Source organism: Toxotes jaculatrix, chromosome 14, assembly GCF_017976425.1.
Source record: "Toxotes jaculatrix isolate fToxJac2 chromosome 14, fToxJac2.pri, whole genome shotgun sequence".
NCBI classification, from domain to species: domain Eukaryota; kingdom Metazoa; phylum Chordata; class Actinopteri; family Toxotidae; genus Toxotes; species Toxotes jaculatrix.
Window position 1 is genome coordinate 8,016,904 of NC_054407.1, and position 14,444 is coordinate 8,031,347.

Sequence of the window (14,444 nt, forward strand, 5' to 3'; positions counted from 1 at the left end):
CTATCCTGAAATGATCTGTGAGGAGAGATCTAATTTGCTCCTCCAGGCCCTTTGCTGAGAGGTTGAAAGGAAGTCTGATATGTGTAGAGCATATAGCAGCCAAAGCTCCTTGCGCCCCCCTCCACTTGCCAAAGACAGTAAAATCTTATCGATTTAGTCTGTATTTGCCCTTTTCATTATGGCCAGGCCTCAAAAGATTGGTCTAGTTGACACAGCCTGTTGTAGTGAGCTCAAATGTCACTAGGTGGCAGTAGCAACATGACCACTGCAGCTCTGGCCCTGGGTCCAGTTGATACTGGCTGATTATCTGTTTAAGGGGGAGGTGTAATGGCAGAATTGATTTTTTGTTTTCGACAAAAATAATTGATATTGTTATAAGAATACAGTGGTGTCAGGAAGAAGGTGGGTGTTTAATAAAGTCACAATAATGGGGAAAAACTCAAATAGGCCTCTGACAATGTAAATTCTACTTTGAAGTTTCCAGCGGTCTTTACATATTCAGTGTGATTAAATCTGTTGTTAGGAAATTATGAAGAGTTACACACTGAGGTGGTTCATCTCGAGTTCAACCTCTGTGACCTTAGGCCTACCTGACAGGAAAAGGATGTGTGAGCAGGGCTATCAGTAACGTCTCCACCACAACATCAACCCCAACCCCCCACTCTCCACCGTCTGTCTCCCTGAACCACCCCTTTCATCTCCTGCCAAAGATCCTGTTTCCTGAGGTATCTGGGGCAACAGGAGAGTTGGTCTCCAGGTCAGACTTCAAAATATAGGTGGGCCTGTTTTTAGACCAGGAGCTGGCAGTCATTTCACCACTGACCGTGTCCGCCTATAGCAGGGACACTGTTAAAATGGGCCTTGAGCTGGACAGAGTCCCTGGGTCATCCCAGGAATTATACTCATTCATTGTATCAAAGGTGATAGGGAGATATTTTCAGGTGGGCAACCAGGAACACGAGGGAAGAGAGGACCCAAATGCAAAAAAAACCCAAGATGATGAGTAAACTAAAAATCTTTAAATAAAACCAAAATCCCTGGAAGAGTCCAGAGCCAGGGAATAAAACTTTAACAACTAAAATTCATCCACACAGGAGAAAAAAAACTCAAACTCAAAACTAAACTAAACGAAAATACAAAAGTCCTTACTTCAAAACAAAAAGAAGGTAAGTCCATGAGTGGGAAAACGGAAGGCACAGGTACACGAACGAACACAATAAAACAGGAACTACTAACAAACCTTAAGACACTAAACAAGAGTCCAAAATGGTCCAAATGTCCACAAAAGAGAACTCATTTAATCTACCAATGCAGCAGTAACTACAGCTGTCAAAGTACAATTCTTCCCTCTGAAATGTTGTGGAGGTACAGAGGTACAGGTAGCATAAAAGGACAAGGACCCCCAAACTGTGTTTAAGTGGAGTACTTGAGTACATGTACTTATTTACTTTCCACTACTGTAATGCAAAGTAATGCAAATACAAACCCCTTGTATGTTCATGCACACACCCATACAGTACAAATGCATAATAACTGTAAAATTGTTTTTTTGTTTTGTTTTTTTTTAACAATGCATCTGCATTGTGCAATTAAAGTGTTGAGAGTCATTCAACACTTGCACACTGTCATCATCTCCTCATTGATTTTCAAGTGAACAGCCACAAGAGGCATGTTAGTTGTGTTTAAATTAAACACAGGACGCTGTCTTTGTGTATATCTGTGCATGTGTATTTGTTTGTCATTGTATGTGTATTTTGAACAAGAGACAGATGGTGGAGCGCTGGAGGAGAACAGATCACTGGCTTCAGGTCAAAGGGAGGCCAGGGAGAGTCGTTATCAACATGTCGGTCTCCATGCACCACTCCATCATCGCCCTGTATCATCCATTACCCATGCTCCATTGCAGCACTGTGTTTGGACAGGATGGTGCTGTCTGCTTACCATGTCTGAGCTAACAAAATCACCGTACTGTTTGAGCGGTACCAGAGCATAAACTGCTGTTGCAAGTACGGTCACTGTTTTCTTTTCTGCAGAGCCCAACGAGAAGTCAAAGACAGCACTGCAGACGCAGCTGTTGAATCTGATACAGCCTTAGACTTTAATCTGTTTCCAAGGAAGGAATTCACTTGACCTTGCCCTTTCTTCCTCTCTTAAACGAGATTACAAGGCCACTGAGATGAGCTAAGGGAGAAATATATGAGCTCCTGTCATTTCAAGATGAAAATGTTTGTTGTTTGCAAGGTTGCAAACTGTTCAGAGCTCCAGTGTTTGAGGGGAAAAAAATGACATGAATAGGCTCACGTTTTCACCATTTGAGTTACTTTTGATGGTATAGTTGCTAAATCTTTGCCTGGCTAGCAGCACAGTGGAAAGGCCCTGTTGTTAAACTTTCATCGATGGGGGGAAAACAGTGGCCCCGTTACGTAACACACACCCTCAAACTGCCCAGTAACATACTGCACAACACACACACACACACGCACAACCATAGATGACGGTTTGTGTTGTAGGTAGAAAAAGAGGAATTTACTGAAACCGTTGAATATACATATTAGAGCCGCTGGAATCTCATAACCCATACTTATAAAAACAATGTGCCTGGAGGGAGATGCTCTGCGAGGAGATTCCATTATTTTTACCCTGTGTATTTACATGATGTCATGTCACAAAAGACAGAGACATGGACGTTAGTTAAGGACAATTTACAAGTCAACACTGTAATCTGACATGTGAGGTTTCTCGGTTGGACGTCAGTCATGTTTGTCATATTTTGAGTCTTGAAAATGCGATTGTAAACTTGCTGCCTATTTAAGAGGTCAGAGTTTAAAGTACAGTGTCACAGAGCTGCGAGTATGGCTGTAGATTGTTGATCTTGTTAGTCTAAACTGTTTGCCCTTTTCACAGCCCTCATGCTTTGCTAAGCTAAGCTAACAGACTTCTGGCTATAACAGACAGATATGAGAATAATAGGTGGCTATCAATCTTCTCATCTAACTCGCAGCAAGAAATGTTCTACTTCTTCAAAGATCCCCTCCAGACATGTTTTAACATACAAACGTACTCAGCTCTGAATAATAATTTGTGTCTGAGATGGTTTTTCCATTAAAAAAAATCAATTATCTGGTTAAAAATTCTGAAAATGTCATCTACCCCTGCTCCCTCATTGATTTATGCTTCACAATTATCCCTCACAGTCCTGTTTTGCTGTCCCAACACCCTGGAAATAAATAACATAAAGGAAGTCGTGATTCCATTTCATGAGACCTTCATGCACCATATTACTTCCTGTGAGGCAGAGGGCTTCTAGGAAAGACCTACACTACCTGACACCAGGTGTTAAATAGGTTGTGTCGCTGTGGTGTTATGTCAGTTGGATCTCATCTCTGTGTTTGCATGTGATTGTGTGACGGTGGAGGGACACTCTGGAGCCATGCCAGTCTGTCTGTATCCATAATGAGAACCTCTGGTGTTAACACCTGCACTGACCTGTCAAAGACCAAACAACACCTACTGCGCTGCTGCGAGGCTGAGGTTTCGTGTGTGTGGGCGTGTTATCCTCTGTAATTATACCCTCACAGTCACAGCAGACAGCCGGCCATTTTTAATGCTTTCTCTCCAAAAACACATCACACTGACCTGCCATGGACCCACAGAGTGAACCCTAAACTATAGAACTACATGAACTGCATAAATGTTCATTTACACTTTACTACATCAACTGTCCTCTGTGAATGAAATGCAAGGACTCATTGGAGCTTCAGCAGCTCACATCACAATGCAGGCGACGTGTCAAGACTGTCTCACTCTCTCCCTTAACACTGAGCACACACAGACATTCAGAGAAAACAGTTCAGGCTCATGCTCTGCACTTTCAGTCTCTGCTCTGAGGCTTGTTGTTAAAATGGCATCACCCATACACTGAGGTGTGAGCTTGTGTTCAAGGGTGTTAAACCGCTGAGTGTTCAGTGCTGCTCTGGCGACTGCTTGCTTCATGTCTGCATTACATTGTAGATCAAAAAGCCAGACTGGCTCCCATGTAAATTCATGTTACACAAGACTTCACACTTGTAAATGCACGGCTGTTGAGCCAGTGATTGTCCCGTGTGTGGGAGTGTGCTCAGATTTGCTCCTCGTCGCCACTGGAAAATTACGCTGTCATTTGTCTCATTTGTCTCACACTGACCGAGTGTGAGAGAAGTGGCACATCTTACAATTTGCTACCAAGCCCACTTTCCTCCTCCTTCTCTTCCTCTTCTCAACAATCAAACTGTAGCAGCTGCTGTGTAAACAACTCTGATGGTGAGCACTTCATTTTCCATGTGTCTGTTCTGATTCAGCCATCACACTGTTTCTCTCATCTATTTTGTTTTTGCTCTGATGCCAATATCCCCAACTGTCATTCCTCTGCTTCCTGGATAACATTATGTAATTCATATTCAAACAAATGCAGCAGTAAAATGTCCCCTCAGAATTCAACAGTGGAAATCCTATTCTGCCAAGAATTCTGGGACGGCATTTTGAAATAACTGCCAAAATAGCTATTATATCTACTATTTTTCTTCCCCTCTTCCATCTGATTATATTACTCATTTGTTATTTGTCTATTCATGATTTTTATTAACCAACCGGTGAGACTGGATAATTTTTCTGTGTAGTATGTGAAGATGCTACTGGTTTTATTACCAAAGCCAAGTCAAAGGCTCCAAACACCCACTGTTCACTACCTGCTCAGCATCACACAGCAGAGAGATACTGTTAGCAACTAGCAGGTGAACAAAGTGGAGCAGAAGCTATGGAGTCAGATATTTTGCTCAGGAGTTGGTAGAAACCAAAAACAGAGCTAAAAGAGAGAAGACAGTGGACTTACATTCAGAGACATGAGTCCAAATAATACACGGTAAAATTGTTGGTAAAAGTGCTCGGTATTTAGATAAGCAACTGTTTGAAATATTACCTTAAAAGGTGATGATATATCAATGTTGTGTTCACAACTTAAATGTTATAAATGTACCATTTATATCCAGCTCGAGTTTGGGAAAATAAGTGTGAAAAGATGCACAAGGTATAAAGAAGGAACAAATCCTACAGGGAATGTACTGTACATGAGTGTAGCTTGAGTACACAAAAGTCCAGTATCTCATAAACCTGAGAAATGTCTGTGTGGCCACTGTGACACACTGTAAGAATCATCATCATTTAAAAGTGTACTCTTAGCTCAAGATGTGCATGTTGAGCATTTCAGCAGACAACAACACTGAGCTCCTGGTTCCCCGTAGAGTTACCTCAGCATACAGAAAGGTTGCCTGTGGAAAAGTGTACGTGCACATTGTGATCTTCTGTTCTCCGAGGGGCTGACAGAGGAGCCGGAGCTAACTTTTACAGGTTGCCTGAGTCGTTATGTTACATAAGAAAAACACACCTCAGTGGTAAAAACACTGTGAAATACTGGTGACTTTCCATGGGCCGAAAAACAGACAGGTTAACTAGGCAGCAGATTGATCTTGTGGAACCAAACACAGATGTGCAGTGCAGATTGCTTTTTGGGGGGTGGAAATGGTTCATTGCGTTTGGTATTTATGTGAAATATTTTGTAACAGTCAGGCTGGACAAACTGAGCATGTTGACTAAGAAAAAAGACTTAGGAAAAGGACAGTGGAGAAGAAATGTGGAGGACATGAGAGGAAGTGCTACCACTTCATAACTGTGACTAATGGTCTTTATCCCCTCAGAGACTGGAATAATGTTTTTGCACATACTTACAATGGGTATACTTGTGTTTGGCTCCAGCGGTGATATATTTGGTATTTCCCCTCCCTGTTCAACACAAAACCAGACCAAGTCCCAGTCGTCTCATGTGGAGACAGTTGGAACACAGGTGGGCCACATGCCTGTGAGTAAAGGAAGCCAGAAGAGACGATTTTGATCAGAAAAAGATGTATCTTCCACTATCATGTGCCCAGCCAAACAAAACCCAGGGCTTTTTGTTTAGCTTTTTTCATGTTTCAAGCTATGCTAGTGGTATGGCTCTAGGGGTTTGGCAATCTGTCAGTCTGTACGTCAGTCCATCAGTCCATCACTTTGGCCCTGACTGGATGATACTATGAAATATTGTACTTCTACTGACTGTAGCAACCATGAGGTTTGATATTTTTGTTTTTTACGGAAATTTCTCAACAGCCATTGGATCACTTGTGATGAAATTTGGCCCAGATATATTCTTGATGCCCAGAAGATGAGCCCTAATGATTTTAATGATCCTTGTCACCCCACCAACAGGTGAAGGTTTTTATTTATTCTGTGAAATATCTCAACATCTACTTGCTAGATGGCACAAAATCTTGTGCAGACATTCATGGTTCCCAGATAACTTATCAAAATGACTTTAGTGATCATGTGATGTTTTCTCTAGTGCCACCACGAGGTTGGCATCTGTTATTTTGAGTGAAATGCAAGATAGACTGACATGAAATTTAGCACATACATTCATGTCCCCCTTGGGATGAATTAGATCTATTCTTATGCTTTTTTTTTTTAAGCAAAAGTTAGCGTGCTATAATACTAAGCTCAACACTTCAGAGCACCACTTTGCGGGAGCACAGACTCACAGAGCCACTTGTCTTTCTAATTTATTACCATTTTCAGTTTATGGAAATTATGGGGTTTCGTAGGAATAAAGGAAGAGAAATTACACCACATTTCAATTTCTTGCCAGACAGTCAGCCTATCCTCCTGTGCCAGACATCCTGTACAGCTGTGAGGGGGGGGGGGGGGGGGGGGGCGTAAGGGTACCAAAATGAACTATGGCTGCCTTGCTGTTGAGCATGGTTGGCAAATGTTGGCTTCAGATTTTAAAATTACGAAACACTTACCCTCAAGCCCAGATTTCACCTCGTATCCAGGTCATAAACTGTGTTTACTGTAAATCACACTGTGGTTTAATAGTATAACTACCAGTTACGGAGGAAGTAAACAGCACCGCAGCTGACAGTCATAAAGAGATGCTGTCCAGTCAAAACAACCTGCAGAGACATACCGACTGCTGAGACGCAATGAAAGAATTCTGCACAGGAAAAAACAAACCTCAGCTTGTGTATTTTTCCACTGATGCTGTGTGATTCTCACATTGTTTGTCCCTTTCAGCACACCTAACCCAACCACCAGCAAGAAGAAGAAACACGTGGACCTTTACACTCAGGCGCACACACACACTCCACAACCCCCCTGGCTATTTCATTCCCTGCCACTCTCCTTGTCCCCTCCTACTCCCTGACAGTTAACTGTATAAATATCCTACTCTGAGCATTGCTGGGATTCAGACACTGACCTGCACTGACCAGGGATACTCAGGTAGTAAGACTAACTAAAGACAGAGAAAGGGTCCATTCTCCAAAGAGAAGAAGAGGAAGATAAATAATTGTATCTCTTGAAATACTCCTACACTAAAAAATCATAGACTTTCTCTGCCCCTTCCAGAATGTGGTTCCAGGTGACTTTCCTGTTTCTGTCCTGCTTAACTCTGTTAAGCCAAAGCCAGGCTGAAGATCGAGCCTCCCTCCGCCGCTCCAATGACCCTACTGGACGCTGCCACTACACCTTCACCGTGGCCAGTCCAGAGGAGTCCAGTTGTTCTGGAGGCAGCGTTAAACCAGAGATGGATGGAGTCTTGTCCCGGCTCACCCTACTGGAGGCTTTAGTCAGCCGGCTGATAGCAGGAGTGGATGGAGGCACTGGGACTGGGATCAAATCTAATGGGGAAGAGGGTCTCCAGGAAGCTTATGCCCAGGTTACAAGGGAAAGAAACCAGCTGCAGCAGGACAAGGAGCGTCTGAACAAGCAGATCCAGGAGCTGCAGAAGAGGTTGGGCAAGTTGAGCCAGGAAGCAGAGAGCCTCAGGCAGAAGCCTTGCCAGCAAACACACACCTCAGGGGGGGCTCAGCGTGAAAGCAGACCTGCCAGTGGTATGTACATCAGTGAGTAAAGGGAAACTCCATGCAAACAAAATCACAATTTCTTTTTTTCCCCCTTATATTTTCTGTTTGGCTGGTGACGAATTGTGTATGTGTGTGTGTGTTTTTTTTTAAATAAATGTCTTTGTGGTTGACTTGGGCCATGAAAAAGCTCTCAGGGCAACAGGTCAGACTGCAGTTAGCCATCCCAGGTTGAGTAAGGGGATAGGAATTTACAACAGACTCTTCTTTTATGGCTTTGTCACTCGTGCATATCTGTTTACGTGTCCATGATCGTTTTCAGGAGAGCAATAGCAGGGTTATAGGGGGAACCTGCTGTGCTCTGAGGTACATTTAAGAGACACTTACACTTTGATGTTGTCTAGCTTACCACTAATATATACATAAGCTCTTATTTTCTGTCTTGTTCTACACACAGTTCCTTCCTAATCCAAACCTTTGTGTAATATTTTGCTTGTTTGCATAACTATCTCCTTTACTGTGTCTCTCCCAGACCCTGCACATGATTTCAGGAATGGGGCGTATCAGGAGATGAAAGCTGAGGTGACAGAGGTTCCAGCATCCCACCTCATTCCTGAAGGAAATCACAACTTCACAGGTAAAAAAAATTGGGTTTTTACTGAAGCCAGTGTAGCTGCTCAACTCACTCTAGTGGTGGGGTGTGGATGCAGCTTAATACCTTTGAAAATGTTGTAAATATATAACAAATACCCTAAAGTTTAGATCTCTGTTTTTCTCCATAGGCTGTGGAGAGCTGCTGTCAGTGGGAGAGCCTGTGTTGCACAGGAAGGCTGACAGCATCACAGGTAAATATGGAGTGTGGCTGCAGGATCCCGAGCCTCAGGGCCCTTATTATACCAACAAGACTGTGTGGCGTATCAACGCAGTGGGCAAAGACGTCCGTCAGCTCTTTGCTTACGAAGACATGGATCAGTTCACCCGAGGATTCCCTATGAAGGTCCTGGTCCTGCCGGAGCCTGTGGAAAGCACAGGGGCAACCATATACCGTGGGTCGCTCTACTACCAGCGCAAACGCAGCCATACCCTGATCCGCTACGACTTGGCCTCTGAGAGCCTGGCATCACGTCTAGACCTGCCTCACGCTGGCTTCCATGGCCAGTACCCTTACTCCTGGGGAGGCTACACCGACATCGACCTGGCAGTGGATGAACAAGGCTTGTGGGCTATCTACAGCACCAGCAAGGCAAAAGGTGCCATTGTGATTTCCCAACTGGACCCAGAGAGCCTGGAAGTGAAGAAGAGCTGGGAGACCAACATCAGGAAGAACACAGTGGCCAATGCTTTCATGGTGTGTGGACGTCTGTACACTGTGGCCAGCTACACCGCACCCAACACCACCATCAACTATGTGTTTGACACAGCCACGAGCGAGGGGCGGGCGGTCGCTGTGCCCTTCAAGAACAAGTACCGTTACAACAGCATGTTGGACTATAACCACGCCCACAGGAAGCTGTACGCCTGGGACAACTTCCACATGGTCACCTATGACATCAGACTGGGGAGGTCCAGCCATGGCATCAGCTAAAGAGGACACAGACACACGGACACACAGACAATGTTTACTGGACTGTGCTGATGCAAGATCAAGTGAATGAGATTAAACATATAATCATTTACATTGTGTTGAGGTTATTGCAAAGTTTGGTCATCTATATGTTTTGCCTCATTAAAATCTATTTTGTTTGTTAGTATTGTAAATAAGATTTATTACAACGACAGAAATATTCATGTAGCTGTGATAGAACCTGTGATGATCTCAGTTATCATTACAGACAGTAATAAAAGTTTAAAATTGAGAAATATTTTTGTTATCTGTCAATAAATGTTTGTTATTTAAGTTCTCAATAAAAACTTAGAAAATAACACTTTTTGTTTGTTTGTGTCATAATTTTGGTTTGCAACTTAACTCGAAAACTTTGTTTTCCTTGTTATTCTCCCTGATAAAGTCAGCAGAGTGTGTATGAAGAGTGTGGATAGTGCACACCAATGCACACTGTTTGGAGGGTTGAGGACGGATGTCTGTTTCTGGAATTTGCTTAAGTTTATTTAGTTGTTACCAACATACAACATTTCTGCAATACATTGTTTCTGCGTTCTCATGATCTTAGTTTAAATGATTAATTAATTGTTTCATCAAACAGGCACATTCCAAATTCAAAAAAAAGAAAAAAAAAAGTCAATAATAATAATGATGTAATGTTAAGTTAGTACCTCATTGCCTGTTTTTAATCAGTTACCAGGCAACTCTGCCACAAGTACTGAAAGTTAGTTTCTGAAATCTGTTCTATTTTAGTTATTAATGTACTGTTGGACTTTGTTCTGGCATGTGTTTCTTGTTCATTGTATTTACTGCTTATGTCCTGGTGTTATTATGCTAATTTTAGCTGAGGCCAGAGCCTTGTTAAGTAGCAGTCAAGATTTATGGAAGCTGCTGGCTCACGTTGCACCAACGCACGTGCTATTTCATTTACTGTTGAATTTTTGTATGTTGGTCATATATTTCTGTTTGGATTTAGGGTTCAGAGTTGTTTAATAAGGACTTCCATCTTTAGATGACACACGTAAACATCCACCCCTCAACTTGTATTGTGGCAGACAGATGAATATGCAATTTGTGCCTATGTACTTGAGGCCTTGAGCCTTAGTATAAACACAGGTCCAATCAGGTCCTGACCCGACATCCCATATTAGTGAAAACGTCCTGAACCAGCTAAATCCATGAACACACTGTACAAACCCCATGTTGCTATGTGCAGCCATATTTGTATATATGCACTGCCCTCTGTGGACAACTGGCTGCATCTACATTTTACATGGACACCTTTCACCTCAAGTGACTGACAGTTTATTCAAATTCAGTGAAACAATGACAAAACTATAAGACTTGTCTGCTGTCCGGCCTCTTTCACAGTTTTAAGGTGAATCCACATAAACGCACCACACATTTACTACGTTTATTTTCAAAATTACAGTGGTATGTTAAAAAAAGGTGGTGGTGGCAGGACAGTTCATCAACAGTGTAAGAGGAGATGGGATGTACTAGAGTATAATGACAGTCAGGAGACTCAACAGCAGCTGATGGAAACTTGGGTGAGTGTGAGCTGACTCACCCCCCCCACCTCCACCAGCGGTCACACAAATAGAGAGAACCCGCTGTGTGTTTTTACTGCATACAAAACCACAAACCCCCTTATGTGACAGTGTGCCACCATGTATTGACATGAAATTCTCAGGAAGCATTGTGCCAGGGTTATGTTCATACAGTAGCACAGTAGCTGAGCAGTACACACAAACACACACACACACACACACACACACACACACACACACACACACACACACACACACACACACACACACAATCTCAGTAAAATACAAAACTACATCTGTAAATGGTACACAGCTTATTTTAATTTCTAATTGAATTGAACTTTGGTTTCAGCCTTGTGAGATTAAGTCCATGCATCATCAGTGCCATTGTGCAAACAAGTTGCACGTGCATCTTGAAGGGAAAAGCTACAACTCACTGGCCCAGGCCATCAGTTTCAATTTTTCCACCTCATTCTTTAAAAAAACCCCACTAACAAACACACATAAAACCTGATACACATACTGAAGCAACTTTCATATAAATAAAGTTCACTTTTTTTTTTTACAGCAGGGGATTTTTGATTTACACACACTCATGCTACACAATTTTCCCATACATATAGGTTGACACAACACGCACTTCCACTAAACCTAATGCTTCCAGTCAGCCATCCATAGTTCGCCATAGGCCCTGTTGAGTCTCTCTCGCAGTCGCATGAGCAGTATGTCCTGGAGACAGTCCCAGGTCACCCACAGCCTTTCCACCAAGCTATACTGGCAGTAACCCATAGCCAAGCCAAAGCCTACATCTGTCACATAGTGTCTGGCGAGCAGAAGCCGGGACAGGCTCACCAGAGCGGCCCACCCGACCACCAGGACCCGCATGGAGGCTGTGTCCACCAGCTGGGCTAGGAGGAACCGGGCGCACATGGCCGCCCGTGTGGCATGGCCCGAAGGGAAGGAGTAACGCTCCACAAAGAAGGTGGAGAGGATGTCAGAGCGGCTCTGGGCAGGCCTTCGACGTCTGACCAGAGACTTCACAACTCTGACCAACAGCAGATCCAAGAGCAGAGCTGTGAGGAGGAGAAAGAGAGATACAGCACCGCTTTCAGTTTGCACTACTGGCTGAAAACCAGTGATTCATACAGCAACTCTAACGTCGTTTAAGCGTTTCCTCTAGATGCCGTTAGGAATCCAGTCTAGAAGATCTCACTTCATATCAGTTTCCTCTCTGTTTCACATCAGTTAACTTATGCCAAGGCCCTGATGTTCAAGCTGGTAAGGGTCCAATTTTTAAAGTTTAGGGTTCACTAGCTCTTAATTGAGCAGTTTTTTTAACCCTCTAATGTACTGACAGAGAACTCAGTGTATCACCTTAGCCACTTTATAAAAGGTTTACAAGTCATATTTTCTTTTTTAATACCTAATAAATCACTTTCTAATTTATAACTTTATAAATAATAACAGATGTTATTATTATAATACAACCCACTGGTAAGAACATGTCTCTGTGAAAAAAAAAACCTTTCTACTTGGTTATAATGTCTGTTCATAAATGTTTGTTTGTGTCTCATTTTCTAATAAGCCAGTAAGTCTGCAGTTATGTTGATAAGTTATCGATAAAAGTGAGTGTTTTAGCAAAGAATCAACACAAAGCAAACAGGGTTTTTTCCACAACCTGGCAACCCCAAAGTTGGATTTTTAATGGCTTCACTGATCCATAAAGCATCAATAAAGTAAAAATTACCATTACTTTACCATTAATAATGTAATTAGTTGCTACACATGGACATCTTTAAAGTGTGAGTGATCAGGCAGTGGAACTAAGATAATTAAACCACGATAATTAAATTATCTTTTACTTTACTCTTTTACTTTGCTGCTGTTGAACTCTTTATGTGTGACCTGAACAGTAGTAACAATGACACACTCATTTAACTGTCCCAAAAAATAATGTTCTCTCCAATAAAAAGAACTTTAATTAAAAAAAAAAACCTAATTAGCGTTTTATTGGTCTACAATAACCGTGTCATCCTATGAGGCTGATGTTCCACGAACAGCTCTGGTCTTCCGACCACAGCACAATACAGTGTAACAGCACAGGACTTGACCTCAAAGCTGTCAATCAGCAAATATAATCTACACGTGCAACTAAAGCACCGTGTCCCGTGCATATCTGTCAATGGTCAGCTGCTTCTCAAAGGGAAAAAACATTCCCATGGCTCTGTCTCAGCCTGCAGCTCCACTAATGCATTATTTGACATTTGGGTGGACTGATGAGGCTTTGTCCTGCTAGGTTGTGCTATTTCAATATCCATTAACATCATTCAGCTCAACAAAGCCACCGGTGACCGCCAAAGTCTCCACTTTGGAATTGGCACAAACGTGCGTAATAACGCATCGGCTTTACCCGCAGCTAATGTGGTGATAAATATAGGGGTATGTAAACAACAAACACCTGCATGATAATCAGACTGATACATTATTCAAGACAGTTTTGTTAGAATAATGTTCGGGAAACTTGGTTTGACAAATAAAGATGTGTTTCTTTGAAGACTAAAGAATTTCAAACTGCTGTGCCAGATGCAAGACGAAGTAAAACCACTGGAAATGTTGTTATAGCCTAAATGTGCCTATTTAATAAATGAAAGGGTTATCTGATGATCACTGTTGACAGTTTTAAGAAGCGGATACTAAGCATTAAGTTAATTTATATGTAGGAATCCGAACCACCGTTGAGTCTGGCCTCCGTTTACCTACTGGGGTCAAATTCAAAACAAGTAACACACATTGTTACCGAGGGCCAAATTCAGCATGATCTCCTGCTCCGTCACCGTCTCTCCACGGAGCAGAGTGTACAGAGTGCCGATGAGCCACGGTATGACATGCCCGGACAACTCCACCAGCCGCACCAAGGGTCGTATGCTGCCCCACGGAGACTCCTCACAGGCGCACACCCCGAGCCGCTTGGACAACCACAGATCTATGGCCAGCAAAAACCGGAGCGTTATGGTGAACATGGGCTGACTCAGACTGACGGAAAAGTCTTCGGTTTGAGCGCCGGAGGAAAAGTAAGAGCAGCTGGAGCCCCGGCGGCGGGCATGGCACTCAGATGACGCGCGGCTTCCACACGCATTTCCACGACAGCTATTCCGTCTGGACGCTGGTAAGGACATGTTCGTGTTTTGACAAAATGCCCTCGGTAAGCTATCCGCCCTTCTTTATGGACCTCCCCTGACCAGTAAACACTTTAATCCTGCTGCGCTCAGGCGCAAAACATCCTGTAAACTGGAAAGTCCGGAGACAAAGGGTTGTGTGTGACCGGTTCAGAAGTGGACTCCTCTGGTCACGTGGCTACTCATCATC

General features: G+C 43.0%; 2 protein-coding genes across 2 annotated transcripts; one reads left to right on the top strand and one right to left on the bottom strand.

Moving 5' to 3' along the window:
- The first annotated feature begins 7,340 nt into the window (after positions 1-7,340).
- On the top strand, positions 7,341-9,817 carry LOC121193241 (myocilin-like). Its single transcript, XM_041055460.1, has 3 exons — positions 7,341-7,958; positions 8,461-8,565; positions 8,711-9,817. The coding sequence occupies exons 1-3, from the start codon at positions 7,475-7,477 to the stop codon at positions 9,511-9,513; spliced, it is 1,392 nt and encodes a 463-aa protein (XP_040911394.1). The 5' UTR covers positions 7,341-7,474; the 3' UTR covers positions 9,514-9,817.
- Positions 9,818-11,340: 1,523 nt separating this feature from the next.
- LOC121193547 (phospholipid phosphatase 6-like) lies at positions 11,341-14,405 on the bottom strand. The gene is made up of 2 exons (XM_041055901.1): positions 13,876-14,405; positions 11,341-12,151 (listed from the first exon to the last, which is right to left on the bottom strand). Exons 1-2 carry the CDS (start codon positions 14,252-14,254, stop codon positions 11,730-11,732), a joined length of 801 nt encoding a protein of 266 aa, XP_040911835.1. The 5' UTR covers positions 14,255-14,405; the 3' UTR covers positions 11,341-11,729.
- Positions 14,406-14,444: the final 39 nt, after the last annotated feature.